Raw genomic sequence first — 21,599 nt, forward strand, 5'->3', positions numbered from 1 at the left:
TTTCGGTACGATAAGGCCGGTATTTTGATATTTCGGTAATTTTCCGCAGCCCTATTTAGGGCTGGGGAATTATACCGGAATACCGGACTTACCGTACCGAAAAAATACCGAAAATACCGTTTTTTTGGTATACCGTAGTTTTTGGTACGGTATGATACCTTAACGATAGAGATCGGTACGGTAACGGTATAAGATTTCTCATACCGCGGTATACTGAAGATTCGGTATGCCGGTATATACCGGTATACCGAAGATTCGGTATATACCGATGCTTCGGTATACCGTGGTATACCGGTATACCGATTGATATATATAATTTATAAATATATATTTATATATGTTATATTTAAACTAAATTTTAAAAAATAAGAATTTTTATTATACAAAAAATAAAAGAATCAAAATTGGGAACCCTATTTTTTGAAGTAGTTGAAAACTAGATTTTATTTTAATATTTTGGATATAATAGATTTTTTCACGGTATAATGGTATAACGGTATGTCGTACCGCAAAATATGGTACAACGGTATATCGGAATGTCATATCGCAGTTCGGTATACCGCAAAAGTACGGTATACCGAAATGCGGTACGGTATACCGATAACACGGTATGGTAACGGTATGGAAAACTGCCATACCGAATTTCCGGTATACCGAACTCCGGTATACCGAAACTTACGGTACGGTATCGGTATGGTTTTTGTCATACCGTAACTTTCGGTACGATATACGGTATGACACTCTCGGTACGGTATACCGTACCGAACCACCCCTAGCCCTATCTACCGGTAACAACGGCATAATTAAAACCTTTAATTTATGTTAAATGTGCAAATTGTTAATCCTTAATATGGTATATACATTGATTATTATTATTATTTTTTTATTTTATATATACATCGAATGCTACGACAATAATCTTTGCTCAATCAATAAAAATACATGGTTCCTTAAAATTTTGATATAGGTTAAATTTAAATATATTTAAATTAAATTAAATTGTGGTAAATCATAAATAATTTATAAATTATTTCATACACGGTATTACGTTAATTAATTGTATTCTCTTGAAATAATTTTTAAATCCAACAAACCATCAATTTTTTATTTACCAAAAATCAACCCCTTTAATTTTCTCATACCCTTGCTCATAATATATCGCTATACATCTCTCTCATTCAATTAGGGTTTCCAATTTCCAGAATTTAGGGCTTTTCCGCGTAGGCTTCAAGGAGAGAGAAGCGATGGGAGGAGGCAATGCGCAGAAAACGAAAATGGCTCGGGAAAAGAATCTGGAGAAAATGAAAGGCGCAAAGGGTATATATTCCATTTTATTTCTCAATTTCTGTTTGCTTTTATATCTATTGGATGATCGGAATCGGTAATTAGATGGATATACTGAAACTTGCGTGTTTGGTTCAGGTGCCGGAAGTCAACTCGAGGCCAACAAGAAGGCCATGAACATCCAGGTTCCTTCAATTTTTATTTATTTATCAATTTTTTTCTGGTTTGTGTTGATTTATTTTATTCATCTCCAGATTTTAGCTCAAAAATCCCCAATTTCCAGAATTTTTAGTTTCTGTTCTGAACTTGTGTTGTTTTGGGGTAGTTTTTTTGTTCATTTCCCCTTTCTGTTTGGTGTTAAATTGAGCGACTTTTGTAACACTTGATTCTCGATCTTGTGCAAGTGTGTGATTTAAACTGATAGTTCTTGCTTTCATTCGGATTATCAAAGAGGAGATGTTTGAATGTTTGATTATTAGATTGTGGAGAGAAAAATAAAGGTCTTGTGATTTTGATTAAAGTACTCATTTTGAGAATTAGATGGAGTGGTGGCTTCACTGCTTTTTGATGAAGTTTGAACACATACAGTAAGAAAGATTTTTTTTGTCACGACCAATCCCGATTCATCCTTGAGGGGTTGTTTATGATATATGATTAACATAGATGGATACAAATAGTAGTATATGTTAAGTTGGTGTTTGCTAAGATTGATTTGAAACTTGGGAGCTGGGATATTCTTAAACCCTTGATTATCTCTAAAATTTGAGATAACTTAATGATGAATAAAAACGCTATCTTGAATAGTAAACATGACTTGGTGGTAATGGAGATGGCATGATTTGTTTGTGAATTGCATTGCCCGTTAATGATGTGAGCACTAAACGTAGAACACCAAGTGATTTCTGTTTCCCATGTCTTAGGCGATCATAAAAGAGTTGTTCGCATGGAATTTGTCTTGCGGAAATGAATTAATTTATAGTCTTCAATGAGAAATATGCATGTCAGTCAGGTATTAGCAGTTTAGCAGGCTGATCTATTATTTTGAATCAGATGTCTAGAATGTCGTTTATTCTTGAATATTTACATTCAGATAACCTCTTTGCCGTACATGAGCTAACACAGTGACGCACATTCTGCATTCATCACATAACTTTACCACACGAAAGGCCATGAACTTGCTTATATGCTGCTCGTCTCCCAGACTTATTTTCCTTCTTTTGATATAGATTGTTTTGCAACCATATTTGCTAATCTATACTGGTTCGAATCTTGTTTGCAGTGCAAGGTTTGTATGCAAACATTTATCTGCACCACGTCAGAGGTGAAATGCAAGGAGCACGCTGAAGCAAAGCATCCGAAAGCCGACCTCTTCACTTGTTTCCCCCACCTCAAGAAATGATGCGAAGCTTATTATATCACCAAACACATGTTTTGGTACCTGTTGCTGATAATATATCGATGTGTTTAATGTGATGACTGTTCTAAACTTGGGATGGTTTGAGTTACTTGAAACACTATACTATATAATATGTTCAATCATCTCTTCTCTTTGTATTGTTGAGACATTATTAAAATATTATAAAAATTTGTGACAAATTCGCAGTAAGGTTCAATATTGAGTTTGAAATAACAATTGTCTCTTGTAACTTGTAAATCGACTAAAAGATATACACACTCACATAGTCACTCTTCTATATAAGTAAAAAATTTACTATAATTCATTTGTTTTAAAGACTGGAACACTTTTTTTTCCAAATATTTTCTGTAATTAAAAGTCTCTCTCATAAATCAAGTATCTAAAGAAATAAATTATACTATAGTAAGTACTGATATCATGCATACTAGTGAACTATCCATTTGGAATTTGGAGAGAAGAGGAACATTTATAAGGATAAATTTGATATATATTCCAGTTTAGTACTTTTTGAGAAATTGTCCAACACAACCTCTCAAATTGCAAAAACTACAAACCCACATAATAAAAACAGACAAAATGAATCCCCACATAAATTCGTCCATATACAAAGCACAAATTCTGTTTTGTTTTCACTTTTTTGGGGGTTGTTTTGGGTAGAGGGTGAACATATTAAACAGCTAGATTAGGGGGAAGGGAAGATCAGAAGGAAACAACGGTCGAGTAGCGAGTCAGACACGTTTTGGAGGAACATATGGCACGTGCTCTTCTTCACAAATATTCTGCACAATAAAACACTATGAATCAGAAGTATGCTCTAAATTATATTTCATCTAGACCTGAAAATTAATCACTGATCTTCGGAAAGCGCATTTCGAAAAGAATTGAGTGCAGATTCAAACAGAAATGAAGAGCTTCAGATTCAAGATGGGATTCGAATTATAGTTGTTGATACTAATGAGAAAGAGATAAAACATTCTTGGCACATAACACAACGCATAAGTTTCTTCCCATCGACATAATGTATCACTTGTAACAACAACGTAAGACTGCCAGATTTTAACGTGGATGTTAATAGCTTACCTGCAAGTCGGGATTCAGTGCTTCAGAGACTGCAAGCGTATAGCAACCAGGCGCAAATTTTCCTGAATAGTTTGTTCCAACAGATCCATAGCAATTCAAATTATCAAAATCCCATAGTTTATCTTAATAAACAAATATACAAGTGTATTTAAAACATCATCATATGTATCAAACAATACACATGTAAGGAAATGTACATTTTCAGAATATAAGTACTATGCAGTCAAAAGCATATAAATCTACGCCAAATGAATCTTGGATAAAGAACTGACAACCTCAGAAAATTTCAACAATGAAAACACCTTTCATCTACTAACAACTCATTATCTAGCGAGTGTTCTATTAACAAAATCTAGCTTCACATTGCAGTCAGAATTAGGATTTTGATGAAAGTCATGCAATCAGCATGCAGGGTGTGGCAAAAATGTTTTAATGAAAATCTCAAGCACAGTAAAATGAATACTGGACAAGGATATATTACCAGTCAAAGCACCCCATGTCATGTATACATAAAAGCACATATTTCATCTAACAAGTAACAACAATAATAAGATTTCATGTATTTAAAGGACAAGTAGCAAGTAAAGAAGCATACCAATGCGGAGCCAACGCGCAGCCCAACTCCTAGTCGGGTCCATGACAGATATTAACCTGTTCAAATAACATGAGTGAAAGTTCCGGAGTAGATTTTTAAACGAGGTTCTAATTTTGAATCAAGCTTTTCTTTTCAGGCAAAGAGGAAAACTCAGAACTCAGAACGGAAACACACCCTGTGAAATTGGGGGTTGTGCAGTCAACAACTCTTTCATGGTCATCTTCCATCTGAAAGAAGGGGCAGTTCTCGCAACCGGATTCCCTAAACTGCCAGAAATTCGTAAATATATTAGACTAATAACAATTGATCAACAGAAACAGTAAAAGCAGAGGAAAAAACATAGGAGTGACTGCACATGGAGGTTAAGCCAACCTGGTCATAGGTCTTGACCAGCCGGCAGCGAAGGCAAGCTCTCAGCTCATGTCCGAAGCTCGTTGGTATTTGCGCCACAGCTACCGACCCTCCTCCTCCCTGATTAACCATAATTTCCCTTCCTTTCTTTTAAACATAGCATAAACACAAAATTAGTTGCAATCACATTGTGAATTTGTAAAGAGATTATCTCATCCGTATAAAAAGAGGAAAACAGAGACAGCTTTCTCGTTTTTCCTTCATTTTCCACTCCAGACATCAATACTTGGACATTAACCATAATTTCTCTTCGTTTATTCTAAACGTAGCATAAACACATAATTATGTGAAATCTTTTCGAGTAAAGATTTAAAATACAGTACAAATTTCTCAAGACAATCTGCAATAACCCTCTAACGAATTTCTTCGAACACTTGATGGGCAATATGATCAGACGATAAAACCACAAAAATTGATTATCTTCACAAACAAAATACATTCACAAGAAGGTAAAATTATGCAATAAATTACCTTGAACAAGTTTCAATCGAATGCTGGAAGCAGTATTACAAGGTCACAATGTCTAATTGAAAGGGATTTGACGATTTAGAGGTTCCAACTTTGTTTATGATTTTGGCTTGAGAAGTTTCTGGAATATTTATGAGAATTCGACTTCCTTTTTAGTCCATTTCTTAAAAATATAAATATCTATTCAAAGAGGTGAAACTCATTTTTTACTAACACACTTTTCTTTTTATCTCTTTTTTACTTTTTTAATTTTTATATTAAAACTTATGTTATTACAAAAATTTTTATTTTTAGAGAACAGAGTACGCTGGGCAAAACAAAGCCCACTCACATGCCAATTAGGGGGTTTCACGATCATTCCTCATTAGCCGACAAGACGGGGCGCGTGGCAGTGCAATACCCCATATTTTGGCTGAGGAACCCTCCGAGTAGACATGCCCACGGTTCTGGAACCGCCGGTTCCGGTTTTGAAAATTGTTGAATCGGTATCGAATCGCGAGAGTGTTTCGCGGTTCCGGTTTGGATTTCAAAATCGCCGGTTTTTCACGGTTCCGAACCACTGGTTTCCGGCGGTGTTGGCTCGGTTTCACGGTTTTTCGCGGTCCGGTCTGGAACCGCCCGGAACTAGCGGTACCGGCACGGTTTCGGTTCCGAGATTTTAGAACCTAAACCGAACAACGGTCAGGAACCGCAGGTTAGGGTATCAAATTGGGTGTGATTGCGAAATTGGGGGCGGAATCGAAATGAGCTTCACCTCCAGCTCCACCTCCACCTCCAGCTCCACCGCCATAACTGATCTGAGTGTGGATTGTTTGGGTCACTGCGCGAGTTACCTCAGCCTCCGAGATGTCTCAAACATCTCCATGTCCTGCAAATACCTCAATCGAGCCGCTTACTCCGATTCCATATGGCAATCACTCTTCAGGTCGCCTCTTTTTCTTCAATTTTCCAATTTTATTGTCAACTTATTGGAAACGGGCAGAGCTGGGTTGTGAATTTTATTGTTTCTATAATCAATTGAAATTTGCAGGCGAGAGTGGCCGCATGTTGTGCGCCAAGCAGAATCCAGCTATAGAGAAGCATATCTCCGTAGGCACACTGCATTGAACCAGTTTAGATATGCTGATCCTCTGCTTTTTGAATCTTATTTTCCTGGAAATCCATCACATTCACACCATTTACTGTTTTACAAAAACGACATTATATTCTCCCAGGTGCGAATCCTATTAAGATAGCATTTAGAGCATTAGCCTCATCATGATTGAATTAGTTTGTTGAATTGTAGGGTCCATCACTATACTCCTTGAGGACTGATGAGCTTGTGCATGAAGCTACTTCTATACCACCACAAGGCTTCTGTTTTCAAGTTTGCGGTAACCATAATGCAAGAGTTACTTCTATCAGGTTGCTCATTTCTTTTTTCTTCTCTTAACAAACTATGCATCAAACCACAGATTCTTCAAATTCAATTTTTTATGTAATATTTTTAGTTTTTTATAACCAAATTGTTGTGTTTGCAGATTGTATTCTCGTGCAGAGGCAAATATGTGTCAAAATGAGTCCGAACGAGATGATAATATTCTGTTGACATCAAGCAGTGACCATACAATTCGCCTGTGGTCAAAGGTATTGGAAAATAGTATATGTATGTCAAGTATGGAGACTGATGCCCTCAATCTATTAGCTAAATTGATGCAGACAAACTGTTTGACTAAATCATATGGATAAAAGACTTAAATGGAATTGCAAAACTGAATATCAAATAATGAAAAAGATTATCTTTTCCATTATTTGATACTCATAGGAATCTTTTTCATTATTAGATATAAAGATAACCTGATCCTATTGCAACTATTTTTTCCAAATGATTTAAAGGTCATCCTTAATAAGAACTCTCTCCTCAAATCCAACTCTATCTTCAATTCTTAGGAATCTTTTTCATTATTTGATATTCATAGGAATCTTTTTCATTATTAGATATAAAGATAACCTGATCCTATTGCATGTATACCTTTAAATTTGAGTATTTTAGGTTTTAGTCTACTTAATACTCCCTCCCCAATCCAATCATCCTGGAAATTGGGTGCAAATTTTGTAGTTGATGAATGGATACAAATTCATTGTTGATGTTTGACACTACCCCGCAAGTACTGATTTTGACTTAGGGAGGGAACCGATGCTTCAAAGGTCATACTGGCCCAGTGCTCGCCCTCTCGGATAAACTATTGGGCGGCAGTGTTGGGAACATATTCGCTAGTGGAGGTGAAGATGGTACAGTTCGCCTTTGGTCTATCAACTCATCTGGAAATCGAGGCCAGCAAGCTCTGAAGGCCACACTTTATGGGCATGAAAAGGCTGTGCCATTTATGTCAGTGGCTGGGTATGCCTTTTGTTCTCTTTGCAGTTGCTATATTTCTTTTCATATTTCTAACCCACAAACTGGAGAAGTGATTATTATCCAATATCCATAAAGCTTCCCAGGATTTCAGTGTTTTTTGTTTGTGAGTTATAACTATCAGCATTACCTTTGATGAACTTCTCCTGTCTCGTTATAGGCACAAAGCATCCCTGTTGGTCAGCATTTCAAAGGACGGAAAGGTATATCCGTGTTGGTCAGCATTTCTTGTTTGCAGTTTTCGTGTTGCACATCAAGTGTTGGAGTTGTTTTTTATTTATGTTGTATATAGTTTAGTTTTCTATTCTAGGTGTTACTCTTTCCTATGTTGTAGAAAGAAGAATATTATTTACTACCTAGTTTGTGATCCCATGAAATTGTGATTAATACCTAAATTTCTCTAAACACTATATGGTGGATCTGTGAACTGTGTCATGTATGCTACGTAGTTTAATCAATTGTGAGTTTATATGCATCACAATCAATCATTATGCCCTTTTATAGGTTAGGGCCTGGGACACTACGACAGCATCGTCTTCTAGTCGTACCTCGTGTTGTGTGGGAATGACTTCTGTACCTGCTGCACCTGTGGGTATAAGATGCCATGAATCACTTCTGTATGTAGCTGCTGGGCCTTCTGTAACAGCAGTTGATTTGAGAACAATGTGTAAAGCATTCACAGTATCCCAGCAAGTAAAAATACATTCATTTGAATTGTTGCCTTCAAAATCTCTACTCTGTGTCGGTTCCACTAGCAGGTGATGAGCTTTCCTTATTGAAAATTTACAAGTTGCATCTGAACTTGATAATTAACCGATAAATATCTGCAACTTGTTGGCACTTGGCAGAGGAAATCTATGGGATATCAGGAGAGTTTCGGATTCGGGTAAAGTAGCACCAACTACTGAACTGAACGGACATGCTGGCCCTATAAAGCACATACACATGGATTCGTACAAAATCGTGACAGGTGGACCAGATGATGAGTGTGTTAATGTTTGGGATGTCGATACTGGCAGACAGACAAATTCGTTGCTTTGTTCTGCTCCAGATAGAGAACCAGTGTATGGATGCTCAGCACTGGCTGTTGATGGGTGTAGAATCGTTACTGCTGGTGCTGTGAGCCCAGAATCGACCGCAGTCCTCATCAGGGACTTCAAGAATGCTACAAACTATCTGAGTGAACCTGCTGCAGCAAGTTCTGCTGTTTCCAAATTCTGGGATCCTCAGTCTGGTGATGCTAGTTTGGAACGAGTAGATTGGGAAGAGTGAATGTGGAATTTTTCGGATTTCTTTAGTAATGTGAGCCCAATTTTAGACTGTAAATGCTGTATTTTTGTCTCATGCAATCAAATAATAGCTCTTTGCATTGCACTTATTTATCCTCTTGGCTGTGATACCGCTTAATCTCGGTCAGCCTTGGCTCGTGTATTGTCGGGGCACTCAAATAGTGTTGTCACCGCCATTTTGTCGATGCAGAAGATCATCTGCTACATTAATCTTGTGGAATAAGAATTGAACAAGGGAGAAATGAGCTCACTGTTTGGAAGTTGCTATCACATTTGATGATAGAAAATTAGAAATATACTCTTTTCATAGTACTAATCAATAATTATTTACAAATACTATATCTTAATTCAATTCTTTAATTAGACTTTTGGCATTAATAAATCATCAAAATAAATGTGTATTAGAAAGTTTATTTTAGTACTCCTATAATTTTCCTTATCAATACCTTTTTCGTAATCATTGTGAATTCTCAACAGTCAACCAGCCTAGATAATGTAGGAAATAATTGCATATGATAAGAATTTTTTATTATCAAGTTAAATATCAAGTTAAATTATTTAATGATATATAGAAAACATGTTAAAATGATTTTTGCCCAATCATAATTTAATGTTTCGAATCCTATGTCAATACATTACAAGTTGCAGATATTTTATTTTTGAAGATCGTCATCAATTACATATGTATAACATGAAATAAGAGATTGAAGAAAAAACACATCACTCTTCACTTAAAAAGTATACATAATAAAAAATCTTTTAAAAACAACTGTGAAAGATCTAACTGCTGCGATTATTTGAGATGGTAGTATCAAACAATGAATGAAACAAATAAGAAGCTGTGTTTTTCAATCAAAATCATAAAATACAACTAAAAACTGACATTCACCAAAAGTTAAAAACAGAGATTAGATTAATAAATTTGGCAGGATTAATACATGATCACGTGCCTCAATCACATGACCAACACCGAAGCTGTAAGAACTAATCTGTAAGTCAGACTCACAACATGATAGTCAAACAAACATCACATGATCCAACATGCATATGATTCCAACAAGATCTTGCACACACACACACACGCATATGCATATAAATATATATGAATAGACTGGATGAGCTCAAACACTCTTCTAAATCTCACTACAAAAGCTAAACTCCATCGTTATTGTATCAGATCAGATATGAAGTTGAACCTGAGTGTGGTGGCCTCGTTGCTTCTTGCATTGGCGTTGATTCTGCATTCCAACGTGCAAGGAGCTCGAGCCGGGAGATTCCTATTGGAGAGAGGGCGTGCATCCACCTCGGCTACAGAGTCTTTACAGGGTTTGGATGCAAAACAGAAGAATCCATACAAGGAGGAGAAGTCGAGCTTCAGAAGAATACCTCCGAGCAGATCAAATCCCACGCAGAATAAGTAACCTAACTCCCAAAAATGTTGAAGGCTTTTTCCTCTCGGTATGAAGTTTCACTCAGATGTGTTGTGTTCTTGTGCCAGGTCTGATCGTCCATAGGATGAGTGTCGAAAGCATCGGGTGGAGAAGATAGTACCTGTCTTAGGCAGATTAGAATCTTCTAGGATAGGACTGCTTTGTTGCAACTTAGGATTGCAACAAATTTTGATGTAGCTGCAATTTGCTTTTCTGTGTAATTCTTAGCTTAGACATGTGTATACAAGAGCTTTTCATCTAGTTTGATTCCATTTCTTCGATGTGAAAAAAAAAGAGTACAAAATGTGAAATTAATAAAACAAAATTGTGAGAACCATCCATATATGTAAAGAGTAGATTGAGTTAATCACTGATCCCAGCCTTCAGCTTCTTGTTAGAAGATTCTGACGATCCATCTTTCTTGCGCCGTTTCTTCTCATTCTTAGCACTTTCTCCATCTTTTGACGTTTTAAGCTTTTTGCTTTTGCTTTTGGAGAACTCGTCATTGTCTTGAGGGAAACCTCGGGTTTTCGATTTCTGATCCCCTGATTTTTTCGGTTTGGTAGACCCCTGGTGAGCCAGAAAGGGAGTGCCAGATTTCGTAACAAAACCGGAAGAAAGGCCATCATCTATTTCTTTCCTCATGCCCTTGAAATTTTCCGCTTGAGTGTTTTTATAAGAATCAGAAAGGAAGTTTCCGGCTCGAGAAGATTTGGCATCCTTTTGTCCAAATGCTTCATAGAATTCATTGAAGACGGATTGTTTGGAAGTTAGTCTGGATCTCCATTGATCTGGTCGTCTTGCAAATCTATAAACAAAGCAACGCAATAAGGTTCATTAATATCAACAAAGTAAACGATATGTAACTTGCTCGTCAAATTTAAAAGATGTGAAGTTAGGAAGACGTGAGCACGATCAAGATGAAATATATCGAGATGGGGCATGCAATCTAGAAAAGTAAAGTATATATTTACCCCTCAACATCAAGTTTCTTCAAGAGATACGGGCCCTGTCTACTCTTAGACAGTTCTGCTTGGAAAGGTAACAGTTCCGATACAATTGTTTCCTTCATAGACAAGTTGCAGGCGTTGAAGCACTTCTCGATGGTAAATGTGCCCGATGGAAGAACAGCAAGCTCTCCAAAATGTCCCCGAAGCCTTCAATTATCAAGAACTTATGATTAATATCACATACAAAATTAAAAAAAAAAAAACGTCAAACCACTGAGGATTGTGCATTGAATGAAAACAGTAAAACATGAGGGGGTTAGGGTAACAGAACAGATGGGGAAGCTTCTCATCATACTTGGCAACTATCTTGTACTTTTGCTTGGCGGAGATGCTTGAAACGAGAAAAGCCTCAATAACACGGGATCCTGCAGGATCTTTTACTGCTTCTAGAACATGTTTATCCTCTAAAGATGTGATGCTGGTGATATATGCTTTTATGAATTCCTGTAATACAGAAAGAAACCAATTGTATTGCGTTTTAAACATAGGAAAACATATAAAAAGAAATAATACATGGCGTGAACAGTTATATACACAAAAATTTACATTTGAGATGTCTAAAATGACAACAAGAAAATCAAGCAAGACAAGTTGTGGGCCAACAGATATAGAAACCTTAGCTCTGTATTCATTAATCTGTCTTAATGATACTTACACTAGTCATGCTATAAGTTTATATCATCATGAAGTTATATAATTAGCTGGTTAGGCTTGTTTAAACGGCCAAAGATTGCCTCTGTTATTCAATTTGAAAATATGATTAGAGAAAAGCCACTTACACTAGGATACTTGAAAACCGTCTGCAACATTAAAGAGCCCAAAACATGCATTTTAAAACCACTTGGCCAACTCCAGTTTTCTTTATCTGCCGAATAGAGGTAATTGTCGAGAAATAATAGCCGTGGAATAATGCACGCAGAAGAATCGTCTCTTGAACAAACAGCATCAGCAAGGGCTTGACAACACTGTCAGAAAAAATAACAGAACCAGAGTTAATGAACAATGAGAAGAGCATGGGAGCTGTATCCAATCCAATGAAAAGAATACCTCATGCTGATTGTCCTGAAGTCTTTGACTGGCAGCAACAAGAGCCGCCACAACTCCCGCCCTTCCCAACTCGAGAAGATCTCTAAATTTCGGCCCCAGTTCCTCAAATATCAACTTTATCTGGAGCCAAACACATTCATTTATATTAAACCACTAACAAAACTGAAAGTCTCCAAGCAGAACTAAGATTAAAAAAAAAAAGTGGCATGCTTTGTGAAGTTACATCATTGAATTGCTAAATATAGAGATGGTTTCCATATAAAGACTTCAGTATGACATTGTCAGTAAATTTTGCAAATTTTAAAGTATTCTCACTCCTACAGTATTTGTCTCAACAATTCTGTGTGGCATTGTTTGAAGAAATTTGACAATCAAAATTATGAAGATATAGTAACTACACTTGTTGATTTATAACTTCACAGAATATAAGCTTGCTATCGAAGCTTCAATAGTTACTCAACTTACATGTTCTTTACTTCTTGCATGAGATATCAATGCTTGTATGACAAAGTTTCCACAGAAATGTGACGACAATCTAAATAAAGAGTTCTTGAAGACTTTCGTGAATATGTCATCATAAATTGTATCAGGGGCCACTGACAAGATGACCTGCAAAAATGGGTGATAGAAGTTTTAGGAGGAAAGGTAATAAGTACAGAGCAAAATGACATGTCCCAAACGTGAATCATGCTAAGTTGTTACCTCCATCAAATGACTGTATGCATTTTCTTCCACTAAACGCCGAACCTTTTTAGCTGTCTTAACTTCTATGAAGCTTTCTTCTGATGCAGCATCAGTAGGGCAGCCAAGGAGAATGGGAATTAAACGGAACAGATCCTCCTCTTGTCCTGCTAATAATTTCAACGCAGTCTGCCATTTGAAAATGTGTCTTTCATAAGATTTAAGCAAGCTGATACAGAAACTAGTGCACAAACTCACACATAATAGTAATGGATAACAACGGTGGTGCATAACTACATATGATACAAAGCTATTGCATTAAAAGTTCGATTATATTAACATGTCAACACCGTTCCTGTGCAATAAAATGGAACAATAGCAAGTACTTGCCTGCAGAACCAAACTACTATATTGATTAGTTTGTAGGATTGCAATGTCTGCCCTTGAAGGATTGACCATTTCTGATATGAGAAATTTTAGTTGATCTGGGAATGGCTGGTTCTGTGGTGCGTTATGACTGTCTACGTGAGATGATCGCAAATTCAAACGTTCTGCCAGCACGACAGACGGGTTTGTGCTATGAAATTCCAGCGAGTCCATGGGAACTCCTTTACAGAGGCAAAGAAGTCTCCGCAGGACATGAGATCCATAACAATTGCACATTATATCGACAGCATTTGTCACAATTGCCTGGTATGAAGAATATAAAAAAGAAACCATTTAAATACTTGATACGAATGTTGCAGATGCTATCAACTAGCTCTTTAGTTCAAAGGAAATGTATCTTCCGTTGTTTGCAAGACAATTATTACTTCATATCAACGATAACCGATCCCAAGAGTAAAGGTATTTAAGCATATGACATTTCCTTGGACTCTGGCAATAGCAATACCTCGCATAATACGGCTAATGTCTCTCCAATGATAGAGTGGCTCTCGTCATCCTCAAGGTGCCTGGACAAAGATTTGAGGGCCGTTTCAGCTACATGGGAACCGGACCTATCCATACAAATCTGAGAAAATTCGTCTGCAGAGCTTCGAAGAAAAGCACAAAGCCGATCCAACGTGCAGCCTTCAAGAAGTGTTTGCATAGTGTGGCTAATAATATAATCAGTTGCCAGCTCTACTTCTTTGCCTCTAGCTTCTTCCAAAGCAGTACCACATATAACAGATCGCTCCTCCACGTCCACCTCTGTACCTTCAATTACATTTGTAATCTCTGAGAAGTACTTAGCTGTCTCTGGATCAACTTGCTTTCTACAACAAAAACATTCACAATAATGCATCTACATGAGACACATTCACAATGAAAAAAGCACACGACTAAATCCCAAAACCAAGAAAAGCAACCTAACAAACGACGCTTGAGATTCTGAACCTCCGGTGTTCTGTGAAAATTTCCGAGCACTTCCCATTGCACCTGGTCCACCACCAGATTCATTCTTGTTTGAATCGTTCCTGTGAAATCCACTATCTTTCTTGCTTCCTTTCCTGCCCATTCTCCTCTGTGTAAATGAAGTTTTACCTTCGTCGGTAATCAAGCCGACCTGAGATGAATTATGTGACTTATTGTTTCTCAATGGCAATGCCTTAAAACCAATAGACACCATACCACTCTCTCCAACACACAGCCCTAAACCATGCATAAAAACTGTGATTAGTTGAGCTAAAGTCTTCAGTAATAGTAGTAGTACTATTTATTCAAACAAAAATGGCAACTTAAGATACTAATTTCATTCATGTACGAGCACACTCACAACCACAAACATAACTAGGGATGAGCATCCAGGTGGTTCGGTTTCAAACCACACCGAACCAGAAAAACACAAACACAAATTGGATTCATAAATTCAACCCAAATCAAACAGTTTAGCATAGTGAAACGAAACCAAACCAAACCAAACTGTAAACTTTCTGTTCGGTTCAGTTAAAAACCAAATTTTCAAACAAATACAAAACACATTCTGTACACGAACTGAGCCGAGCCGAGCCAAGCTGAATACCAGCAGGCTCCACAAGCTCAGCTTAAGCTCCAAGTCGAGCTTCAACTTGAGCTCCAGCTAGCCCTAGCAGTTAGATATGAGCTCGAATTCGATTCAACGAATAACCGTTTTAGCTACTGTATTACCGAGCCAAGTTTTATTAGAGCTCAAGCTCAATTCGCTACGCAAATAACTACTGCTCTAGCCAGAGAGACTCTCATCAATTCACATCCAAATAATCAGCAGATAAGTAATCAACAACAATCTCCAATAAAATAGATCGAAGCAAACTAAAGTAGCCTCCTTTGTTCAGACTATTCATTAATATGTGCCCTAGTTTACCGAAAAAATGAGCCCTAACTTCAATAGCAAAAAAACAGAATAAAAATCGAGCCTTCAATTCAATTTGACTATTTGAAATGAACAAATGAAGAAGAAAAAACTAACTTGGATGCAGAAGGGGAGTTAATGGCCGACGGAATTTGCAGCGGCGGCGACGGAGGTGGAGAATCGGCGATGTAAAAATTGTAAGCCTCTCTCTGGTTTTCTCTCTAAAAACCTAGTCGAAAATAATTAAATTTTACAATTATTTTTAGAACCACAATTTGTCATTAACATAAAATTTTATGTTCATTAAATTATTTGTCAATATTGTACTTCCAAAAAACAATACTACAAATCTATTTAATTTCCTAATTTTGTAAAAGAAAATTATCTTTATATGCTCAAAATATAATTATAAAATCCAAATTTTTTCTTAATTAGTCATATCAAGTCAAGCAAATCAAACTAACCCAATTATAGTGAATAAATCAATATACTAACATCATTATTCCCACCCTACTTCTATTCTATTTAGCTGTTTAGTGACTATGATGGAATGAATGGATGAATAAAAATACAAACATAATTCAGAAAAAGATGAAATTTCATTTCTATTTTCATTCAATTCCAACCTTTATTCCATTTCAATATATATTTTCTCCCTCTGTCATATCGTAAGTGAGTCGTATTTTTTTTAGATTGTCCTGCTATAATGAGATATTTCATTATAATAAAAATAGGTGCGTAATAAAAATAAAATAGATATTTCATTATAGCTGGAGGTACTCTTGAGGCGCTTGAATTGCTTTGTAGATTGGAAAAAGATAGGTGCAAACTTGATGTTCATGCTTACACCATAGTTATTGAGGGCTTTGAAATAAGTGGATGTAGCCTCAAGGAAAAAGTTGTTAGAATTTCGGCTCCAAATCTCTCTATAGCTGCTGTTGATGCAAAACCGGGCGAGATATGGTTCGAGAATGTTCCAAAACTTGCCGAGGCAAGTTTTGGAATTAGATGTCGAATATATCGTACTATGCAACGTTTTGCTTCTGCAGTATCTTGCTTTACTTTGCAACTTCAAAAACTTACGTTCCATGTTTCATATCATAAGGTTAGACATCACTCATAAATCGAAATACGATTATGATGACGATGATGATTCATTGATTGTGTTGATTTGGTAGAAGCTTTTGGAGGAAGAGTTTCCTAAAATGCCAAGTCTCAAGGAGTTGGTCGTTGCAGTTAGGGAAGTGTACGAGTTCGACTGTCTCATGCCAGTAACGCGTGTAATATTAGCATGTCCTCATCTTCAGAACTTCACTTTCATGGTACATATACTTTATTAAAATTTTCCTATAAATTCCTAAATTTTTGTCTACTAGCTTTAAATTTCGTTCGTAAATAATTAAACTCTTGATTTGTTCAAATTTTGAAATCAATTAAGATTTTGGTGCTAATGTAAGTCCTAATTTGACTAATGATAACATATATAGATATATGTAGTTTCTTGCCATTGAAAAAGTAACTCCAAAGGCAAAAGATGTCCACACCAACATCTCACCAACATCTCAGAGTGTTACACTTTGATGGGTCTTGTTCGAGGAATATCATCCAATCATTGGCGTATATTTCGAAGACCGATGCATTTCACAAAATAAATACTGTCACTCGGACTACACTTGTGACTAAGGAGCACCAGATACAACTTATTACACGACTTATAACCCAATTACGTCATCAAGTTCGACTCTTGTTTCAAATTCGACTAAGGTTTCAAGTTCATCTCCTCTCATTAAACTTTTCACAATATTAATGCATTTTTTCTAATACAATAGTGTAGCCTTTATTTTGATGCCCTACTTGTATATTGAAAATTGATTTTTTTTTTATTATTGGAACTTTTTTCATTTATTACATGATATTTATTTTTATTTGAAAGTAATTTTATATCATGAACCAAATTATTTAATTGAAAATTTACATTTTTGGAATATAATTGCCGAGAATATGATCACTACTGTGTTTAGAAAGAGACAAATATAAATTAGGCATAAAATAATATATGTAATCAATAGCAAGAAATTTAAAAAGCATACTTGATAAACCACCCTAGACAAATTTATTCCTAGTAATGAGAGTAAAAAAATAATTTAATAAATCTCGATCTTGAACAAGTTTTATTCCCGCCTTTTTTTTTGAATTTGTTAAGAATTCAATCTTTCGCAATTCATCGAATAAGTTGACGATGGTCTTCTTTTACTTTGTCGAATCTAGTAAAACTTTTTTACAAGTTTGGTCAAATACTAAGTTTGTGCATAGTTTTCCGAATGACTAATGCGGGTGCGATAGTGATGCGTCAACTGGGGCTCGAGAGGTTAATGATAGTCATTGTAAGACATACATACATACATAGAGATTGAGAAGCGGCAGACCAACTACTGATCGCGGATTATTTCTCTTAAAGACCACGAGGGGACCTGTAATATTTTGTCATCGATTTCATATTAGTCACGCTTTATTCTTGCTATAGTGAACACGTTGACAATGAGAAAAGAGTACTTCCAAGTTCCAACATAGGTGCGACAACACTAGTATTATGGTCAAGTTGATAACCAATTTTAAGAATCTTCTTATATGAGCCTAAACTCAATCCAACAACGGCTCAGATTACGAGCCTATTGATCATGTTCTCGTCGAGCAACCACGGTTCATCCGTGAAATAAGATATAAAGAAGCACTAAGACCACAGGCACCAGTGGTCTAGTGGTAGAATAGTACCCTGCCACGGTACAGACCCGGGTTCGATTCCCGGCTGGTGCATCTAAGTACTATGATGATTATTTCAAGGGATTATTGGGTTAATCCTAATTTCTGATAATTATGCAGAAATGTAAAATCTGTCTGAGTACTTTATGTTTTATTTTAAAATCTCATTTCATTCGTACAATAAGTTTGAAATTGATTATCTACTTTTAGTTTTTTTTTTTTAAATTGAAAACATTTCTTTGTATTTCTCTTTTTGTACTTGGTCTCGGTCCAAAGTGAACCTTGTTCAATCTGATCACTAAATAGAAAGTTAAAACTAATTAATTCATTATTTTTCATACGAAAACACAAACTCATGTAATTTTTATACACACAAAACTTAAAAAGAACACATAGGTTCAAGTGGAGAAAATCAACCCTGATCAAATTTTACATTAATTTTTCCAGAATTTTGGAATTATACCTTTTTAATTCTCTTATAATTAGTCAATGGATTCCAAAATTATCAGATTCAGAATACTTTCTTAATTTTATAATTAGTCAACAGATTCCAAAATTATCAAAATGAATCATTTTAGTAATTAGGAATCAAATCACTAGCAGGCCCATCCCATCAGCCACAAATGCATACTATCCCTCTCTATAAATAACTATTTCATATGGAGTACTAATATAATTAAGATTAGGGCTAGTTTATCCAATTGATTAACACACCAAGAAACCAATCTGTCGCTCTTCTGATCAGGTTTTTTTTTTTCGAATCTCACATCATTTTCATATAATTCATATCTGTAATCTGTTCGATTTTGTAAAACATATATTATTTTAATCCTTGTTACAACATTAGTTAGCATTTGAATTGGAATTATGAGTTAAACAATCCTTCCATTTTCTTAACATTTCATGATTTTGTATAGAAATTGATGGATGAAACCAACTCAAACCAGCAGGAGCCCTGCGAAAAACACAAGCGTAAGAAAAGAAGGATAGAGGTTAGCTTTTTATTGCTAACTGTAGCTCAAATTTATGCATAAAAAATGTTGATGATTATCATTTTAAATTGACAATTGTTGATATATGTATTTATAGTGTGATAAGGGAGTGGTTGATCGGTTAAGTGAGTTACCTGATGAGATCATTTACATCATACTCTCTTTCCTACCCTTGAGACAAGCTGCTTCCACTAGCATTCTTTCCCGCCGATGGCTGAATTTGTGGAAGCACACTTCTAATCTCGACTTTGTCGACACTAATCGTCGCAACAACAAGAAAACCACTGAAATCGAGCACGATTCATGGGACGTTTCGACGTGCAAGAATGTCAAAATGGTGAATTCGGTTCTCGAATCGCATCTAGCCCTTCTCCTCAAAGAGTTCAGAATCCAATTTTACATAAACAACTCAGCACGTAGCACAGTCACCAAATGGCTAGAATTCGTGTGGTCGAGACAAGTCGAGAGATTGAAGTTGAAGTTCATATGTGACAATAGCTCAAAGCATGTGTTAGTGTTGGGGGATTTGTTGGGAGAGATTAGACCTATGCAACATCTCAAGACTTTGTCTCTGAGAAGTCTGATAATGAGCGGTGAAGATATCTCCTTGTTCTTGAAAAACTGTCCCTTGTTGAGGGAATTGGCCATCGAAGGCTCGCATTTGACGTCTGAAGTTAAATTCTGCGACTCAACCCTCGTGTTGGAGGAGCTTCGGATACGAAAATGCAACATCAGGGAATCTTTTATTAACATTTCCGCTCCAAATCTTGCTCTAGTTAGCGTTGATGCAAGGCCAGGTCAGCTATGGTTCGAGAATGTTCCAAGACTTGTTGCGGTAAATTTTGCAATTTACAGTGCAAGATATACTATGCAACATTTTACTTCTGCAGTAAGTTGCATTACTTCCCAACTCGAGAAACTTGTCTTTTCTCTCTACTTATACCCTAAGGTAAGAAAAACAACAATCACAAATTAAATTAAATGTTTTTTTTTCCTCTTATACATATATATGATGATGGTTGATTGGTTGTCTTAATTTGATAGAAGCTTTCGTGGAATGGATTTCCGATAATGCCTAATCTCAAGAAGTTGTACGTTAAAGAGAGCTCGTTGTATGAGCACGGATGTCTCTTGCCACTAAAATCTGTGATATTGGCATGCCCTTGTCTTCAGAATTTCAAGTTTGAGGTTTGTATATTAATGTTGTTCCAAAATTTGGTCAAATTCCAGCCTATCACGCGAAGTTTTTAGTAAATTATGCCTTGTTACGTATATGCAGTTTAATGAGAGGAGTCTTAAAAATGGACCAAATGTTGAAAGATGTCCACACCAATACATCAAAACGATGAAGTTTCAAGGGTCATGTGCGACCGATATCATCCAATCAATGACCTATATTACAGTTTGTTGCAATGCATATCAAGAAATAAAACGTTGTACTCCGGCTATGAGTAAGGATGATGTACATTCTCATAGGGAGCAAATGGATCATCTCCAACAACATTTATCTCATCAAGTTGAAATCGAGTTTTTTAAGTCCATTGATGAATGGGGAAGTGATGCTAATGTAGTGATAATCATTTTTGAAAAGAGAGTCAATATGTTTGTGTCTCATTGACGAACAATTAATATGTACTGATGTTCGGTCTGTAGTTAACCTTTCATCAAAAATATATATTATTATTCAATTTATATATGTGTAACATATAATCCCTTTGCAATTCTACAATTAATCATTTTTTTTGTAAATATATTGCATCACCCTTTTTTATGAGGATATCTAAGAAGTTCCATACTAAACCTAAAGACAAACCCCATTAAATTTTGTGGAATTTAAAGTGAAAGTTAGTATAGCAATACAAGAATAAGAGAAACATGCATTTCTCAATAAAGTTATTTTTCATACTACTCTATTGCCAAAATCACAAAATTTGATCAAATTATTGTTAGTCCAGTATGAGACCTTACTAAAACATGACATTTTAAATTAGAATTTCAAGGCAATAGATACTCCCTCCGTCCCCGAATACTTGACACGGTTTTACCTAGCACGGGTTTTAAGAAATGTAATGGAAAGTGTGTTGAAAAAGTTGGTGGGATGTAGGTCCTACTTTTAAAGTATTAGTTTTATAATAAATGTGAGTAGGAATAAGTTAGTGGAATATGAGATCCACTACCAAAAATGGAAAAAGTGAACTGTGTCAAGTAATATAGATCTTATATATCTATAGAATATGCTTTAAATAATTTGATTTATTCCCAAATTTATTTGTGATGGACGGCAAATATATTTTCTTGCTTTTTCTATCCTTAACCAACATGGAGAAGAATTCAGATCTGGGATAATATTTTTATAGATATTGTCTTCCATTCTTTTTATTAATTAACAAATAAATTTGGTATATATAAGCTTACTTATTACTATGCGA

General features: G+C 35.8%; 4 protein-coding genes and 1 non-coding gene across 12 annotated transcripts; 3 read left to right on the plus strand and 2 right to left on the minus strand.

Annotated features, from left to right (window-relative positions):
• Positions 1–1,139: 1,139 nt before the first annotated feature.
• On the plus strand, positions 1,140–2,890 carry LOC125218017 (uncharacterized protein At2g23090). Its single transcript, XM_048119609.1, has 3 exons — positions 1,140–1,317; positions 1,423–1,469; positions 2,564–2,890. Exons 1-3 carry the CDS (start codon positions 1,245–1,247, stop codon positions 2,681–2,683), a joined length of 240 nt encoding a protein of 79 aa, XP_047975566.1. The 5' UTR covers positions 1,140–1,244; the 3' UTR covers positions 2,684–2,890.
• Positions 2,891–3,166: 276 nt separating this feature from the next.
• LOC125219048 (transcription elongation factor SPT4 homolog 1-like) lies at positions 3,167–5,417 on the minus strand. 3 transcript variants are annotated; one of them, XM_048120904.1, is made up of 6 exons: positions 5,259–5,417; positions 4,749–4,874; positions 4,551–4,642; positions 4,377–4,432; positions 3,782–3,843; positions 3,167–3,480 (listed from the first exon to the last, which is right to left on the minus strand). In XM_048120904.1, the coding sequence occupies exons 2-6, from the start codon at positions 4,857–4,859 to the stop codon at positions 3,430–3,432; spliced, it is 372 nt and encodes a 123-aa protein (XP_047976861.1). In that variant the 5' UTR covers positions 4,860–4,874; positions 5,259–5,417; the 3' UTR covers positions 3,167–3,429. The 3 variants fall into 3 exon arrangements, with proteins under 3 accessions (XP_047976861.1, XP_047976862.1, XP_047976863.1); XM_048120905.1 differs by having other exon boundaries at positions 4,749–4,870; positions 5,259–5,385; XM_048120906.1 differs by having other exon boundaries at positions 4,749–4,877; positions 5,259–5,371.
• A 160-nt stretch (positions 5,418–5,577) lies between these two features.
• On the plus strand, positions 5,578–9,028 carry LOC125223675 (F-box/WD repeat-containing protein 7-like). The gene is made up of 8 exons (XM_048126929.1): positions 5,578–6,180; positions 6,286–6,469; positions 6,541–6,659; positions 6,776–6,881; positions 7,421–7,635; positions 7,811–7,853; positions 8,155–8,408; positions 8,499–9,028. Exons 1-8 carry the CDS (start codon positions 5,999–6,001, stop codon positions 8,920–8,922), a joined length of 1,527 nt encoding a protein of 508 aa, XP_047982886.1. The 5' UTR covers positions 5,578–5,998; the 3' UTR covers positions 8,923–9,028.
• An 802-nt stretch (positions 9,029–9,830) lies between these two features.
• Positions 9,831–15,672, minus strand: LOC125222224 (pumilio homolog 23-like). 6 transcript variants are annotated; one of them, XM_048124728.1, is made up of 13 exons: positions 15,536–15,594; positions 14,719–14,739; positions 14,457–14,653; positions 14,000–14,363; positions 13,498–13,797; positions 13,129–13,296; positions 12,892–13,035; positions 12,427–12,546; positions 12,159–12,344; positions 11,675–11,823; positions 11,344–11,526; positions 10,741–11,177; positions 9,831–10,490 (listed from the first exon to the last, which is right to left on the minus strand). In XM_048124728.1, the coding sequence occupies exons 3-13, from the start codon at positions 14,603–14,605 to the stop codon at positions 10,408–10,410; spliced, it is 2,283 nt and encodes a 760-aa protein (XP_047980685.1). In that variant the 5' UTR covers positions 14,606–14,653; positions 14,719–14,739; positions 15,536–15,594; the 3' UTR covers positions 9,831–10,407. The 6 variants fall into 6 exon arrangements, with proteins under 6 accessions (XP_047980685.1, XP_047980682.1, XP_047980686.1 ...); XM_048124725.1 differs by having other exon boundaries at positions 14,457–14,739; positions 15,536–15,672; XM_048124729.1 differs by lacking the exon at positions 14,719–14,739 and having other exon boundaries at positions 15,536–15,623.
• A 2,489-nt stretch (positions 15,673–18,161) lies between these two features.
• TRNAG-GCC lies at positions 18,162–18,232 on the plus strand. Its single transcript has one exon. It is a non-coding gene; the product is annotated as a tRNA-Gly (tRNA).
• Positions 18,233–21,599: the final 3,367 nt, after the last annotated feature.

The sequence above is a fragment of the Salvia hispanica genome, chromosome 4, assembly GCF_023119035.1.
Source record: "Salvia hispanica cultivar TCC Black 2014 chromosome 4, UniMelb_Shisp_WGS_1.0, whole genome shotgun sequence".
NCBI classification, from domain to species: domain Eukaryota; kingdom Viridiplantae; phylum Streptophyta; class Magnoliopsida; order Lamiales; family Lamiaceae; genus Salvia; species Salvia hispanica.